Genomic DNA, 14,920 nt, shown 5'->3' on the forward strand with positions numbered 1-14,920 from the left:
ACTGTACTACATATACTCCCATGAAATAAAAGCCTATTTTTTTAATTTTTAAATTATGGCCAAATTTCAAACCAGCTCGGTGGTTATCCCAAAAATAAATACAGTACTATAATTAGTTTGGAGACGGTGTTATTTTTCCTTTCTATGCCCTGGCGGCCTTTCTTATTAATGGAGTGTGAATAGGAAAATATCGACATATCCGGATAATTGGTTAACTGGTTATTCACTTTACATTTAATAAATATACAAAATGATCCACTGTAGAAGATTGAACATGACACGTCTACCGCCACACTGAAATTAAGGTGGAAACAAGCTGAGGTTGACTGGTTGATCATGCAGTTAATTAATCTTCATAATAAAATTCTAATTCGACATGATTAATGTACCAAGCGGTTTCCACATCCCTATCTCACCAAATAATTACTCAACAGCCAATTCTCAAGAATTTATGGGAAATTATAACGTGCCCCTTCGAGTTGTGACCTTAGATTCTTTTGAACTGAGAATGGAAACCAAAATGAAAAAATGATACTCCCTCCGTCCATGAATAGGAGTCCCGGTTGGCCATTTTCATCCGTCCGCCATTAGGAGTCCCGGTTAGACATTTTATCTTGGGAGTATAAAAAATGACCCACTTTTCCCTTAATTTAGAAGCTGCAATTAATTTTAATCCACTTTGATTGCAATTTCTCACTCTCTCTTAATGTTAGATTTCACTATTCCAAAGAATAAAGCAAATAATAATATAAATGAGTCCTACATTCTACTATCACACACTTAAATTATTACACTCAAACTTTTCTTAAAATCTGCACCGAACTCAACCGGGACTCCTATTCGCGGACGGAGGGAGTAGCAAAGAAACAATTATGGTTAAGGGTGATAAGATCCCAGATCGAGATCCAATATCGCTTATACTTACTAATTTCGAGATAAGAAAGTAATTTCTACTAAGTACTACTTACGTGCACTTCCTATATATGGCAAAATAACAAACAAAAATTATGAATCATATACAAATTGCAATTTGCAACTTATAAAGAATGAAAGCTTACCTTATACTAATACTACTTAACTAGTTGACCAAACTTTCCTTCAAATGGAATCAAATTTAATAATTTGAAGGCACTCTTGGATTGAGTCAGTGTCTATAGATGCTTCACACCTAACATATTTCCAATAACTATATATAGTATTACTAACAATCAATATCACAATTGTGACTTCATGTAGCACACAAACATAATGAAATCAAATTAGTAAAATAATGAAACTTGACCACACGAAAGTGCTTAGACGATGGACCATCTATATAATCCCACTCACCAATACTACCCTAATTCGATTAATTGAAGTCAATCAAAATACCTTCTCCTCCTCCCTTCTCCACGGCCAATTATATAAATGGCCAAATACATAAAAACATCGGTAGCCAGCGTGTGGTTGTGGTTTGGCGTTGGTTTAGTTGGTCTGGTCCTCCTAACGACGAATTCGGAAGCGGCAGTACTGAGAGGGCTGGTGGAGAAGCCGTGCGACGAGATATACGTGGTGGGAGAAGGGGAAACCCTACACACCATCAGCGACAAGTGCGCCGATCCTTACATAGTCGAGAGGAATCCGCATATTCAAGATCCCGATGATGTTTTTCCCGGCCTTGTCATCAAGATTGTGCCTCTCACTCACATGTAATACTATAAACCAAAAGCACACACCACTCACCACTCAATATATAGATGTACTTGTATATATCATGTGTACATAGATTTGATACCGATTAATAATGTAAACTTCGAGTTATTGCTCAAGGCTTTTCAACTTTGCATTTGCTTAACACTTTTCCTTCTTTTTCTTCTGTCAAGGTGAAGGATGGCCGTATTTTGATTTTATATCTGTGACGGCTGATTTTCCATTTTCAGTTTTTAAATATCTTCTCATTCAAACGCCCCTCTAACAAAGACTTCTAATTCGACGTATAATGGGCGCAACATATACTCATATATTTTATAACACATTAATTTATTATGACTGATTATAAATGTTGGAGTGCACAAGTGGTTTTGTTTGAGCCACAGGAATCACATTTTGTAGGTAAGAAAGATTAGATGAAAGAGTTGTTGTGGGTAACCATGTATATACGTCACTCTATCATACTGAGAAATGGGCTTCCCACCAATTCGTATAATCCACAACTAATTTATTACTTACTTCGGTTGTTGATGACGTTTATTAATTATGGTCTTGTAGTTCAGCAGTCTCTCTTGGGATTCTAATTGATTATTTCAGGATATACATATTATAACAACACACATTTAATTTAAGGAAATTGTAACAGAATAAAATAAAATTAAAAAACTAAATAAAGGAAAACAAAACAATAAATAAAAAATTTACATCTTAAAAATACAAATACAATATAAAATCAAAACAATCCATCAACCTCTAAGCTGCCGATGCGGCATGATCCATGGCTTCCGATTGTTATAGTATACTCCAATTTTTAAATTGAGTTAGTAGTAGTAATATTTTTTAAATTACAAATTGCCAATGTTAATCCTAAATTTTCAGACCTTGGGCTAATCTGTTGGACTTTTAGGGCTCAAAATTTTGTCTGATTTTTGAAACTAATTTCCTAATAATTTTATGTGTTTATTAATATTAATACATATACAAATTAGTGTTATTTCCACTCAATACTAATGTACAACTCATAGAGTGACGAAAAATAATGGTTACCTGAACTGGCAATTGAAATTAGATATAAAAATATAACTATCCCATGCATAGCTGAAACCACTATATAACTCTAATAGGTCACTCCTTCTATCACTAATTGGTTTTAGTATAGAACCCATGAATTTCCATCATGGTATCAGAATGGGTCGCTGAATGTGGGCCAAATTCAACTAATACAATAGTATATCTAAGCTGAAATTGAAAAAAGTGACTACCAAGCAGTATATCTGAGCTTAAAATTGGCCAGTTGTCCAACCGGTCAGGAAAAAAAAGTCCAAACCCTCCAAGTTCACCTTGAAGGGTTTGAGGGATGATGTTGGCAATTGAAAATAGATACTCCATCCGTCCCACAATAAGAGTCACACTTTGCCATTTTGGTCAATAAGAGTCACACTTTGCCATTTGATCCGTCCCAAAATAAGAGTCTCACTTCACTTTTACCAAAAATGGTAAGTAGGTCTCACATTCCACTAATTCACTTTATTCACATTTTATTATAAAATCAATATAAAAAAGTGAGTTTCAAATTCCACTAACTTTTTTCAACCCACTATTCTTTTTCATTTCTTAAAACTCGTGCTCATAATAAGAGTGATTCCTATTGTAGGGCGGAGAGCGTATAAAATATAACTATCTCATATCAACGTTCACATAGACCCGCAATCACTATAAAACACTAATGGGCCACTCCGTCTATCACCAATTGATTTTAGGATAGAATTCATGAAATTCTATTAAATACCGTTTTCAATGTTGATATTCATGGAGTATATGAGGGCTGGAAACTAAATGATGAGAATTAACTCATTTTGGGCTAACCTTATTGGGCCTGGGTTAATGTTGGATCAATCCTATCGGATTGCGGGCTATTAGGTTTGAGGTCATTCCAGATTATAATTTTTTATTCCAATGTTATAAATTTTCAATTTTAATTCTATTAAATTGTAGACAATTCGGATCAATCAGTGATTATGGGTGTATTAGCTAAGTTATGGAAGTGGAAATAATCACTGCGGCTACCCTATGATAAATAAGCTCGAGTTTGAAAAAGGAAAAACTATTCCATCCCCTGCTAAATTAGATCGTTACGATTTATGAATGATTATTCGCAGAATCGCAAATAAAATCGTCAAGAAAGTTAGTACTAGTAAATATGAAACCGCACGTAATTAATGTTCATTAGTTCTTTGTTAATTAAAAGCGCCACGCAGAAGAAACACGTGATATTTAATAGCAATGGTCCAACATAGTAAACAAATGGTTGATACATGGAGTAATTTTTTCTATTATATTGTCAATCATTAAAAGTAAAAATTCTCTGCATTAATTAGGCACTGGTGACTTCAGCAAATGCATACATATTAATTATACGTAGAAACTATATAATTTACTATCAATAGATAGGTGGAGTACTTATATATGAACTTAATCAGCTATTGAAATTGTCGTAAACTATACGACATTTCCTCACAGATATCGCATTAAACTTCATCGAATTGATCACTTATTGCTTACAGCCTACGGCTACGACACTTTTCTATTTTTAAAGGTACAAGAAGTACAAACATGTAAAACTGTAAAGAATTCTCATAAATATTTAATAATATTAGAAGCAGTACTTGTATCTTTTGTACTCCATTTTCAGTTAGTCGTTTCTCACCTACTATTTGGCATAGACCAGATTGTTAGAACTCAACTCTCAGCATAAGAGATTATCTAAGTGAAAATGAGGCACCACCAACACCTCTAGGATACGTATAGTACGTAGTATTTCCTCCCCTATACGTATTCCAAACTTTACAAATGTACACTAAATTATATAGTACTCCATCCGTCCCAAGTTACTTAAATCGTATTCCATTTAGGGTTGTCCCGGGTTACTTGAGTCATTTTTCTTTTTGGTTAAAAACAAAACATCTAATCACACTTACTTTATTCTTTCTTTTACTTTATCTCATCCCTCTTACTTTATTCTCTGTTCTACTTTATTTAACTAACTACACACAACTTTCTTAAATCTCGTGCTGAAAAGAAACGCCTCAAGTAACGTGGGACGGAGGAGTATTACTGTTTTACTACCATTGCGACTAATATACTTATGTAATTATATCTATTTTTTAGCTAGATTAAAACATGATACATGAAGAATTTTGCTTGATTATCAAAAGTTAGTCAATCACATAAAATTTGAAATGTACATATACTTGGAAAACAGTAAATAAAAAAGTCCACATTATAAGTATACTTAATGTATGGTACGGTCGGTATAAGATAGATAGCTATAGGTTCATTATAGCAAAAGGTACAAATTGGCAATGCTTGGTCCTAAAGCACAACAATGTAGGAGTAGTAATTTTCAACATGTTTTGCCTTGGCATCAGTGAGTAACTTAAAAGTATTGCACCCTAAAACCTCATGCATTTTCAAATATTGCTCTACTAATTAGTTTATTGGCTTATTAATTCATATAGCTATATATACCACACCGAATTCTGTATACATTCCCTCGTCTCAATCATTCTCATAGTAATTAATATCTGTAGCAAATACACAATGGTTTCAAAAATGAAGTATTATATCAGCATTCTTCTTGTTTTAGCCGGAATTTATCAGCTGGGAGCTGCTCTTGATCCCCATTACTATGCCAAAACATGCCCTGAAGCCGAAAGTATCATCTTCGAAGCTGTTCGCGACGCATCAGCTCATGATCCTAAAGCCCCTGCTCGCTTACTCAGAATGTTCTTTCATGATTGTTTCATCAGGGTACTCTCTCTACCCCTCTGTCTCTCATAGTTAAGCACTTTCAAAATTAGAAATATTTTTGTTTCTAATGTGGTGAGACTCGTTCTCCATTTGTGATAATTCAGTCACTTTTTCTTTCTATCTCTCTCTTATTTTACCTTATCGTATTAGGGTTGTGATGCATCGGTGTTGGTGGATTCGACCCCAAACAACAAAGCGGAGAAGGATGGCCCTCCCAATCTCTCACTGGCTGCATTTTATGTGATAGATGCCGCAAAAACAAAGCTAGAAAAAGCTTGCCCCAAAACAGTGTCTTGCGCTGATATATTAGCCGTGGCAGCTAGAGACGTCGTCGCTCTGGTACTAATTTCGTAGTCCAAAGATATAATTTGCTATTTTTGAGAGTTGAGATAAATACTTCTAAAGGGCAGTTTGGTAGGGTGAATAATTTATAGATAAAAATAACCTAAAATGCAACGTTGTTATAATGGTTCCCTAACAAGTAACAACTGCAGTCGGGAGGGCCCACGTGGAGGGTGGCAGCGGGGAGAAAAGACGGGAAAATATCGAGAGCAAACGAGACCATAAATCTGCCATCGCCATCATCCAACACATCGCAGCTGATTCAAAGCTTCGCGCAGAGAGGGCTATCGGCGAAAGATCTGGTGGCGCTCTCCGGCGGGCACACGCTGGGGTTCTCGCACTGCTCCTCCTTCGAGGGCCGACTACGCAACTTCAGCGCCACCCACGACACCGACCCCACGCTGCACCCGCAGCTGGCGGCGGAGCTGAAGAGGAAGTGCCCCAAGCCCAACAGAGACCGGAATGCGGGCCAGTTCCTGGACGCCACGTCATCGATCTTCGACAACAATTACTACAGGAGGGTTGCGGGCGGGGAGGGCGTGTTCGTCTCCGATCAGTCGCTTTTAGGGGATTACAGGACGCGGTGGATGGTGGAGGCGTTCGCCAGGGATCAGGGCTTGTTTTTCAACGAGTTTGCGGATTCCATGATTCGCCTTGGGAATGTTGGAGTTGTTGAGACTGGACAAGTGAGACAGAATTGCAGAATTGTTCATTGAGAACCCACGCTTTGCTTTATTTTCTTCCTTCTTTGATTTGTTTTGTTTTGAGTTGTGAGGTAACTCGTTTCGCGCCATCCTACTCCTATAAATGTCAAATTAATGTATTAATAAATCTCGTTATACTGATGCCCGCCCGCTCACATATATATAATAAATCACGTATTATTTCTTGCGAAATTATTTTACTTATCTTATTACCGTTACTTTATGCGATATAGTTACTTCACTTCCCTTGTTACTTATTTTGTTTCTCAAAATCAAATTTTCTTTTAATATGTGAACAATAGGTTTGCCGTGATATAACATAAACGGGGACAAAAAATTTACAATTAACTAAGAATATTCAAAAATGCTTCTATGGTGAATTTCCCAATTTTCTTGCTTACATGGCAATAACTGTATACAGTTTTATTTTGTGTGTTACGTGGAGAAAAATAAAGTAAGAGAAATGAAATAAAGTAGAGGTAAAAGAGTTTCTAATTTTAGTTATGAGTCATCTCGAATGAGACAAACTACAAAGGAAGTGAGATAATGTTCAGTTGGTGTGTCGATAATTGATACGAAAGAGTCGAATTCGTTGTTACAAAAATATTGGTGTCTCGATATAAGAGATTAATGGTGAGGAATATCAATTCACCTTTCTATTTTAATACTAGTACTATTATACATTGAACAAAAATAATTATGTTATCAGATTTTCTATTTACTGTATATAGTTTACAACAACTAGCATTATCATTTCATTAATCCGGAGTAGTAGTTAAATAAAAACAAATGACGTAAATGTAGGATTTCAAAAAGTTATATAATCACATCAAGATAAAGTTTGTGATCAGATGTTGCGCGTGGAACAATAAGAGAAATAGCATTAAATTTCAAAAAGTGTCATCAGTCTTACATACAGAGCCATACTGAATAAGTTGTAGTTTTATCATACAACCGCATATGCAAAATAAAAAAGGAGTAATTTCAGTGTACACTTTAGTAAACATTAATCCGTTTTAGATAAATTTGAGGTCCAATAAACTCACGTCTTCTTTGGCGAATATACAGACAAACCACCGCCAGCAGCATATCTGCATTGCAATGAAAATCTACACAAACGTAGATGGCGACTTATAGATGCCTTGATCAAGCAAATGCTACATCAGATCGTAAGATATACTTGATGCCCTTACTCACGTTTCGAGCTTCATGCAGCATGCACTTATCACCATGAATGTGAAGCAGAGCCATGCCTTCTGTCGGAGCTACCTGCAAAAATTTGATAGTTCCATCATCTCTGATGTGCAACAAAATTAGCTAAATAATTTGGTTGGAATTACTGCGCTCCCTAATCTCAGATGCATAACAATCCTACTAATCTAATTTCAGTTAGTGAATATGGTAAGGCCATTATGCGGTGAAATTTATTGCAAATACAAGGAACTTATAAAGCTTTTATTGGATTTTGCGTGTAACATGTGTAAAACTGTAGAGAAGATAGCACAGTGGGAGGCAGCCATATGTTTCCAAAGAGACTAAAGATTTACCCAGTGTTAGTAATTTTATCATTGCACTTTGCAATGTTGAGATTCAGTGTTTTCATTCTGGACAATAATATGAAGTGCAGCACAAGATGAGTGAACATGAAAGGGAAAGTTGTTTTGGTATTTAAACACTCAGTAAAAGATTAAGAATTTGTAGGAATGGTCTTAGGATCTCAGGCACAGGTTTTCAAGGATACGAGAAGGAGTTTTAAAGGTTTATGAATAGGGCTGTCAAAGGCAAGGCAAGGCAAGAAAAAAATAGAATTAAAGTTTCCCTCCTGAAGTCCTTTAGGAAAGAAATGCTTATCAACTAAATATCAATTCATTTCTAGAGAGACAACAACAGAGGAATTGAACTAACAGAATTTTTAAATGTAAGCTACCACTGAAGGCAAAAAAAGAAGTTAAATAGGATGTACCTCAGCAACCAAAGCATTTCTAGGGCCATAAAACACAGTCTCCCCTCCAACTAGTGGATCCAAAGAGTCTTGAGAGCTGCTGTCGTTTTTAGATTTGGCTTTACTTTTACCAGGGGCACCACTTAGATAGATCAATAGTGTATAATATGTACGTCCTCCTTCTCCCAGATCAACACTCTCATCAATATGTCTACCAAATCGTTGACCAGCAGTGTACCTGTAACTTAGATTATTAAGATCAACCACAAGCATATAGACATCTGCTAATACAGATACATCATTGCCACCGCAAGCACAACACACAGGAAGATCACATTGAACCAAAGGATTTCAGCATCGTAGAAGACAATGTCTCAGTGACCACATAAGTGGAATCCAAGTCTGCAGATGGTGCAAATGCCACATACCGATAAAACCTTATATTTGGATTCAACCCAACCGCAACTTTTCCTCGAATCTTGAAATCTGAAAAGAACTTGTTGAGTCCAGCACTCCATATTGCTTCTGCAAGAGCAGGATCATTAACAGCTATCCGATCATTGTCTCTATAAGCCTCTCCCATTGTGGGACCAAGACTCCCTTGGTGAACAAAACCAATTGCCTCAGCAGCATCTCTAAATGCTTTTGACTCGGCAGAGGTGAGATAATTTTGGATCTGAATACCTTGAACAGAAACAGGGGAAGAACAACACACATAAAATGAGACGAGTTCGAAAGAACTGAAGGTAAAATAAAATACAAAGCATGGCGTTTATTGTTAACCAAGCTGGCCAATACCATAAAAATGGTCATACCAAGTACTCCGACCAATTATAATCCAATCCCAACTTGTATATACAGCCGAAAGTATTTCAGAACTCAACATCATCTGATATCTAAGTCCAAAATCCTTTAAATCACAACCTATTTATGAAATCAATAGAAAGACATAAGCAATTGAGATACAACTTTGTTCTTAAACATATCCAGCCCAAATTATCACAAAATCGAACAAATTTATTCCCAATTCTGCAACTATTTAGTAAATACAGAAAGAGCGTGGAACAGGATAGCTTCTATTACAGCCGTTGCACGCATACTGACAGCATAAAATGCAAAACCTAATTGAACCTCACAAAAGAAGAAGAAACTGCAGTACATTAATTATTTCACATGATTAGCGAATTCAATCATTAAAATCAGCAACCGATAAACTTTTTCAAAAACAAGGGGGAGTGGAATCCAATCTTCAAAAGAGCAATTTATCCAAAAAAACTGATACAGTAAATGAAAATTGGTGTTGAATAAATGGAAAGGGTAACTCACAGTAATCAGATCATCGCCTTTGAGGTGAGAGATCTTCAAATTAGACTTAGGTTTTACACATGGCCAGTCGGACTTTGATTTCTTGTTTGGCATGGCTGTTCTTTTTGGGTCTCCGATTGTTCTCTTCATTTTCTGGAGGTCGTTGAGTTTAGATGCCTTCAAACGTTGGAAGATTGATGGGCCACAATGTAACTGATTATTGGGCTATGGGTATTCTGATGATTGGGCTAACTTTGGCCCATTAGTTTGCCAGCAAATTTATTTGAATTCTCTCTTTTGATATCGAAGAATTTGAAAATTCTCATCCTTAAAATTCCTCCTTTCGTTTCTCCTACAACTTCCTCCCTCTCGGCTAAAATGACACAATTTGGAGAGAGAAAAAAGTGATCAAGTGCTTTTAACTGGAGAGAGAAAGTTACCAAAAAGTAGAAATATGTAATATCTTGATTAGGATAAATTAGAAAGGAACATAAGGATTTTCTTTTATAAATGAAGAGGGAAAAACTAAAATGCTATAGTTTTCAATTCTATCATTTTCTCAATTAAATTTACAAATGAAGAAGAATAACGTAAAACTGAACGTGTGTAGAAAAAATGACTCAATTTTGATTAAAAGTATATAGAAAAATAACGCAGGTTTGATTAAAATGTGTATGTTATTTCTTCGGCTTCAAGTTGGGAAAAATGACTCAAACTCTGATTAAAACGTATGTTGAAAAATGACTAACTTTGATTATGTAATCTTCACGTAATTGTGCCCACATATTAAATATTGTTGACAACTGATGTTAAATTTATCAAGTTGTTCCAGAAATTTAATTGTTACGGTGGACTTAAAACTAGGGCTGGGGAAAAATATCGAAAAAATGATATCGCTTGTATCGTCTTGAAAAATATCAAAAAATTATCGAATTTTCGATATATCGTAATTTTCGATACGATACGATATCGTATCGTAAGTTTTCGATACGATAATGATATGAATTTCCTTATATCGCGATATATCATTTTATATCGAAAATTTTCGATATATCGATATTTTCGATATATATCAAAAATAAAATATCGATATATATCGATATATATCGAAATTTATATCGATATTTAACGATATATCGAATTTTGGTACGATATATCGAAATATCGATACGATAACGATATGAAATTTTTTTATATCGAAAGTTCGATATATCGAAATTTTCGATACGATAACGTCTTTCATATCGATATTTTCGATACGATACACGATATAACGTTTTCAATACGATATATCGTATCGACCAACCCCTACTTAAAACCAAGACTATTGGTCTTGTACATTAATCATTTAATTTTAATACACGCAGTCGAAGTTGGAGTATGATGACATCAAGGAGATGACGTTCTTCAATAATAGAAGGTCTTATCACTATAAATAATTTCAATAATAACTTTTATTTTCAATATTAGCAATATAGATACCCCAAAAATATTTCAATAACTTAAAAAACTTAGGCATGGGTTTTAATTTCTACGCTGGTGTGAAATTTAATTGAGAGGCTGTGTGTACTAAAAGCTTATGCTTTGATCCTGATAATTTTTCCAATTGTAGAAAAAAATGGATGTGTTTACTTCACTACAAATGAAAATGGTATTATTAATTGTTGATACAATTTATAGAATGCAAAAAATTTGTGTTGGACCTATGGTAATGGTATCCGTTTCAATTAGGATTTTCAAGTTCATATTTAAAGTTTATTAATCGCAATAAAAATTTAATGGTGCATCTTCCATAAATATAGTCTCTCTTTTGCAATTAACCCGTTCATAAACTGATTGCTTAAATTCTTGAGATAGAGTGCACATATCAGTTTGTTAATTAATGAGTTTTGATTACCATTTAATTTACATTTACTACCTTTTCCTCCTAGCAATGGGGGTTATAAAATTATTTTTTCTAGCAACGATGTCTCTTTTCTTAGAGTGCTAGCTAGTTCGCATAATCATGATATATATCTATATAAGCTTTTTAGATAATAAATCAAGCTAGCACTAATCTATTGCACATCTAGAAATTAAGTGATACTATAATTTATCAGGTCCACACTTTAGATATTTAACCAGTATCTTAATTTCTAATTAATTATAGCGAACTATCTCTTTAGGCTGTCTTTGTCAATTGTCACTGATAGTCACTAATCAAGGGATAAGTTGATCATCTTAGACATGTTGATATGTTAATTTGGTCAAATGATTAATCAACGATTAAGTTAATAATGTTAGACAGGTTTGTAAGTTAACTTTTAAAAATCCAAAATCCTAATAATTATAATAATAAAAATTGTTCAATTATCTTTCATCAATGATGAAAATTAAACACCTTATTATATTTAAATTTTATGATATGGAGTAGAAAGAACATCCAACCTATAAAAGATGGGATATGAGAAGATATGTAAAATAAGATAAGAAATACGGGCTTCATGTCAAGATATGCAAAGATATGATTTTTTTCCGTTGTTGTTTGATAGAAAAGAAATTATCTAAATTTGTATTGTATATTAAATAACATGGCTTAACTTGACAAATTGGTGAGATACATAAACAAGGTTAATGTTATAATTTTGGTAGGATTAGATAGGGCCCTAGTCTTATATTGGGCTTTGAGTTAAGCTTAACTATGATATCAAACAATTAGAAATGTCCATATATAATTCTCTATCTTGGTATTACTAACTTATCCAACATGCCTATATATTGTAGTTTCTCTATTTTTTAATGAATCGAGTCTTGGTCTCTTAAATATGAGCTGTCGCAAAAATTATTTGAAATGATGTTTTTTGTATTTCATGTGAGTAATTAGCATGGATTTATGACTTGTCAAGTAAAAGCATGCATAAATGTGGGTGAAGGGAACGAACCCACATAAACAAGATAAGCCCCTATTGAATTAAATTTTTAAATGTTTTTCTTCTATTCATTTTTAAAATTTATCCAAATTTTACGCAAATTATCATACAAAACCATTATTAATAATCTAAATTACAAAAATAAACTTTCAAATAAAATTTTGAAAATATAATTCTTATCGATGTCATTTTTGCATCCGCCCCGTACAGAAGTCAGAAGATGATCACCTGGGTGCGTGGTTTATACTTTATACTTGTTAGATTTTGATTTCTTTTTCTTTGAATGATACCAACACATTTGTTGAATATAATTAACACATACTGACTACGGAAATTTTCAATTAATACTTGACACTTCATCCATGCCATAAAAAGGGTGCTTCATTTATAGAAAATTAAATATATTCAGAAAAATGGTTTTTTTTAATCAAATAATAAAGTTTTACTATAGCTACTAAGCATTGGGCCCGTGAACTGGTAAAAGTCTGTACTTCACTTAAAAATGCTTCCATTTTAAAGGTATATTCTACAATGTTAGCTTTGACTTATAAACCTTATCTTCATTTATTATCTTCATTTGTTATAGTAATTATTTTATAACTGAACGAGTCTTGAATGAAGAAAGTTAGTGGTGGTAAGTTGAGAAATTAAGAACAAAAATTAAACTATCTGCAGTAAATGAAATAAGTATATTGTTATAAAACCTGCCAAAAAATGCACATTTCTTTAGGATGAAGTAAATATTATAGAGGGAACTTCTTTTTTGGTCTACGAACTTTGCCAAAGTATCATTTTAGGTCCGTGAACTTTGAAAATATCATTTGAGGTCCATCAACTATGAGATAATATCATTTGAAGTACTCTTTTACTATTTTCAAATTTTTCTAGACGAAAATACCCTCAATACCTTAAAGGGTATATATTTTTAATAAACTTATCATATACTCATATTTTTTATAAATATCTTTACAATATATTTTTGACGATTTTTTTAAATATAATTTTATCATATTGTGACATGCAAGTTAAATTGCTTCTTCAATTATTTATATTAAAGAATTTTAAAATTGAATATAGAACTTCTTTAATAATAAAAAAAATTGAATAAGGATTATTTCTTGCATGTCACAAAATTAAGTGATAATATTGAAGGTCAAATTATATTTAGAAAATTCATCAAAAATATATAGTAAAGATATTTATAAAAAATATGAGTATATCAAAAGTTTATTAAAAATATATACCCTTAAAATATTGAGGGTATTTTCGTCCAAAAAAACTTGGAAATAGTAAAAAAGTACTTCAACTGATATTACTCCAAAGTTGATGGACCTCAAATGATATTTTCAAAGTTCACGGACTTAAAATGATACTTTGACAAAGTTCGTGGACCAAAAATGATGTTCCCTCAATATTATAATACGATGGTCCATACCAAATTAACCTGCATAAGTAGATTCATTAATTGCTTAAATGCAGTAATAAAGACAGCCAAATCCAGAAAATTGTCAAAAATAATAGTCTTCATGCATGTTTCAAGTTGATCCACATCGTATGCCTCCATGTATTGATTAACTTCTCTAGAATTAGGACAATAATACCAAAAAGGTAGTAGTACTAGTTCATTTCAATTAAAGTATTGGCTGTCTAATAAAGTAGTAAGCTTTTGCAATAATAAATATATTCAACAAATGTGTTGGCATCATTCCTCCAATGAAGCAGTACCTCCTTTTTTTTACCAGTATTGTATTCATTAGTTATTCAGAAAATTAATCATACTCAAGCAAGCGGGAGATGACTTTTGTTAAACTTAAGTTAGAAATTTGCAAAATTCAAAATGATTGAAGTATTATTAAAGAATGAGATTAATAGATGCCGGCTAACACCTAATTATCGATATTTAAATTCTTAAGTTACATTTTAATAATAGAATTTTAAAATAGCAAATGATTATAATTTTAAATTGTATTTTTTTCGTTTTTTATTTAATTTTCTTCTTTTGTCCTCTCTACCTATACATCTCTTTGTAAGTCAAAAGTTAGTTTTTTATTACCTATTATAATTATAATGTCTAAAAAATATTTCTGTGATTCACCATTATTGCTCCCGAACCAAATAAGTCATTTCAATTCAACAAACTGTTGTGTGATTCACCATTATTACTTTCTGGTTACAGTTTGGCTTCATCATTAACATTCAATTTGTTATTTTGTGTTCAT

General features: G+C 33.2%; 2 protein-coding genes across 3 annotated transcripts; one reads left to right on the forward strand and one right to left on the reverse strand.

Moving 5' to 3' along the window:
• Window positions 1–5,239: 5,239 nt before the first annotated feature.
• LOC125198975 (Peroxidase superfamily protein) lies at window positions 5,240–6,737 on the forward strand. The gene is made up of 3 exons (XM_048097183.2): window positions 5,240–5,499; window positions 5,650–5,838; window positions 5,994–6,737. The coding sequence occupies exons 1-3, from the start codon at window positions 5,290–5,292 to the stop codon at window positions 6,555–6,557; spliced, it is 963 nt and encodes a 320-aa protein (XP_047953140.1). The 5' UTR covers window positions 5,240–5,289; the 3' UTR covers window positions 6,558–6,737.
• A 677-nt stretch (window positions 6,738–7,414) lies between these two features.
• On the reverse strand, window positions 7,415–9,971 carry LOC125204124 (2-oxoglutarate (2OG) and Fe(II)-dependent oxygenase superfamily protein). 2 transcript variants are annotated; one of them, XM_089060365.1, is made up of 5 exons: window positions 9,814–9,939; window positions 9,286–9,411; window positions 8,916–9,171; window positions 8,509–8,725; window positions 7,415–7,814 (listed from the first exon to the last, which is right to left on the reverse strand). In XM_089060365.1, the coding sequence occupies exons 2-5, from the start codon at window positions 9,374–9,376 to the stop codon at window positions 7,692–7,694; spliced, it is 687 nt and encodes a 228-aa protein (XP_088916491.1). In that variant the 5' UTR covers window positions 9,377–9,411; window positions 9,814–9,939; the 3' UTR covers window positions 7,415–7,691. The 2 variants fall into 2 exon arrangements, with proteins under 2 accessions (XP_088916491.1, XP_047953143.1); XM_048097186.2 differs by lacking the exon at window positions 9,286–9,411 and having other exon boundaries at window positions 8,916–9,163; window positions 9,814–9,971.
• Window positions 9,972–14,920: the final 4,949 nt, after the last annotated feature.

The sequence above is a fragment of the Salvia hispanica genome, chromosome 6 (genome assembly GCF_029641045.1).
Source record: "Salvia hispanica isolate PSC_SH4W2 chromosome 6, Shi_PSC_v1, whole genome shotgun sequence".
NCBI lineage: Eukaryota > Viridiplantae > Streptophyta > Magnoliopsida > Lamiales > Lamiaceae > Salvia > Salvia hispanica.

Bases quoted from the DNA above. Each gene is read 5' to 3' on its own strand.
- LOC125198975 (XM_048097183.2), top strand. From the start codon at position 5,290: ATGGTTTCAAAAATGAAGTATTATATCAGCATTCTTCTTGTTTTAGCC. The intron at 5,500-5,649 runs GTACTCTCTCTA...TTATCGTATTAG, and splicing joins TTCATGATTGTTTCATCAGG to GGTTGTGATGCATCGGTGTT. The intron at 5,839-5,993 runs GTACTAATTTCG...TAACAACTGCAG, and splicing joins CTAGAGACGTCGTCGCTCTG to TCGGGAGGGCCCACGTGGAG.
- LOC125204124 (XM_048097186.2), bottom strand. From the start codon at position 9,942: ATGAAGAGAACAATCGGAGACCCAAAAAGAACAGCCATGCCAAACAAG. The intron at 8,726-8,915 runs GTATGTGGCATT...TCTAAGTTACAG, and splicing joins CCAAATATAAGGTTTTATCG to GTACACTGCTGGTCAACGAT. The intron at 7,815-8,508 runs GTACATCCTATT...AAATTTTTGCAG, and splicing joins GAAATGCTTTGGTTGCTGAG to GTAGCTCCGACAGAAGGCAT.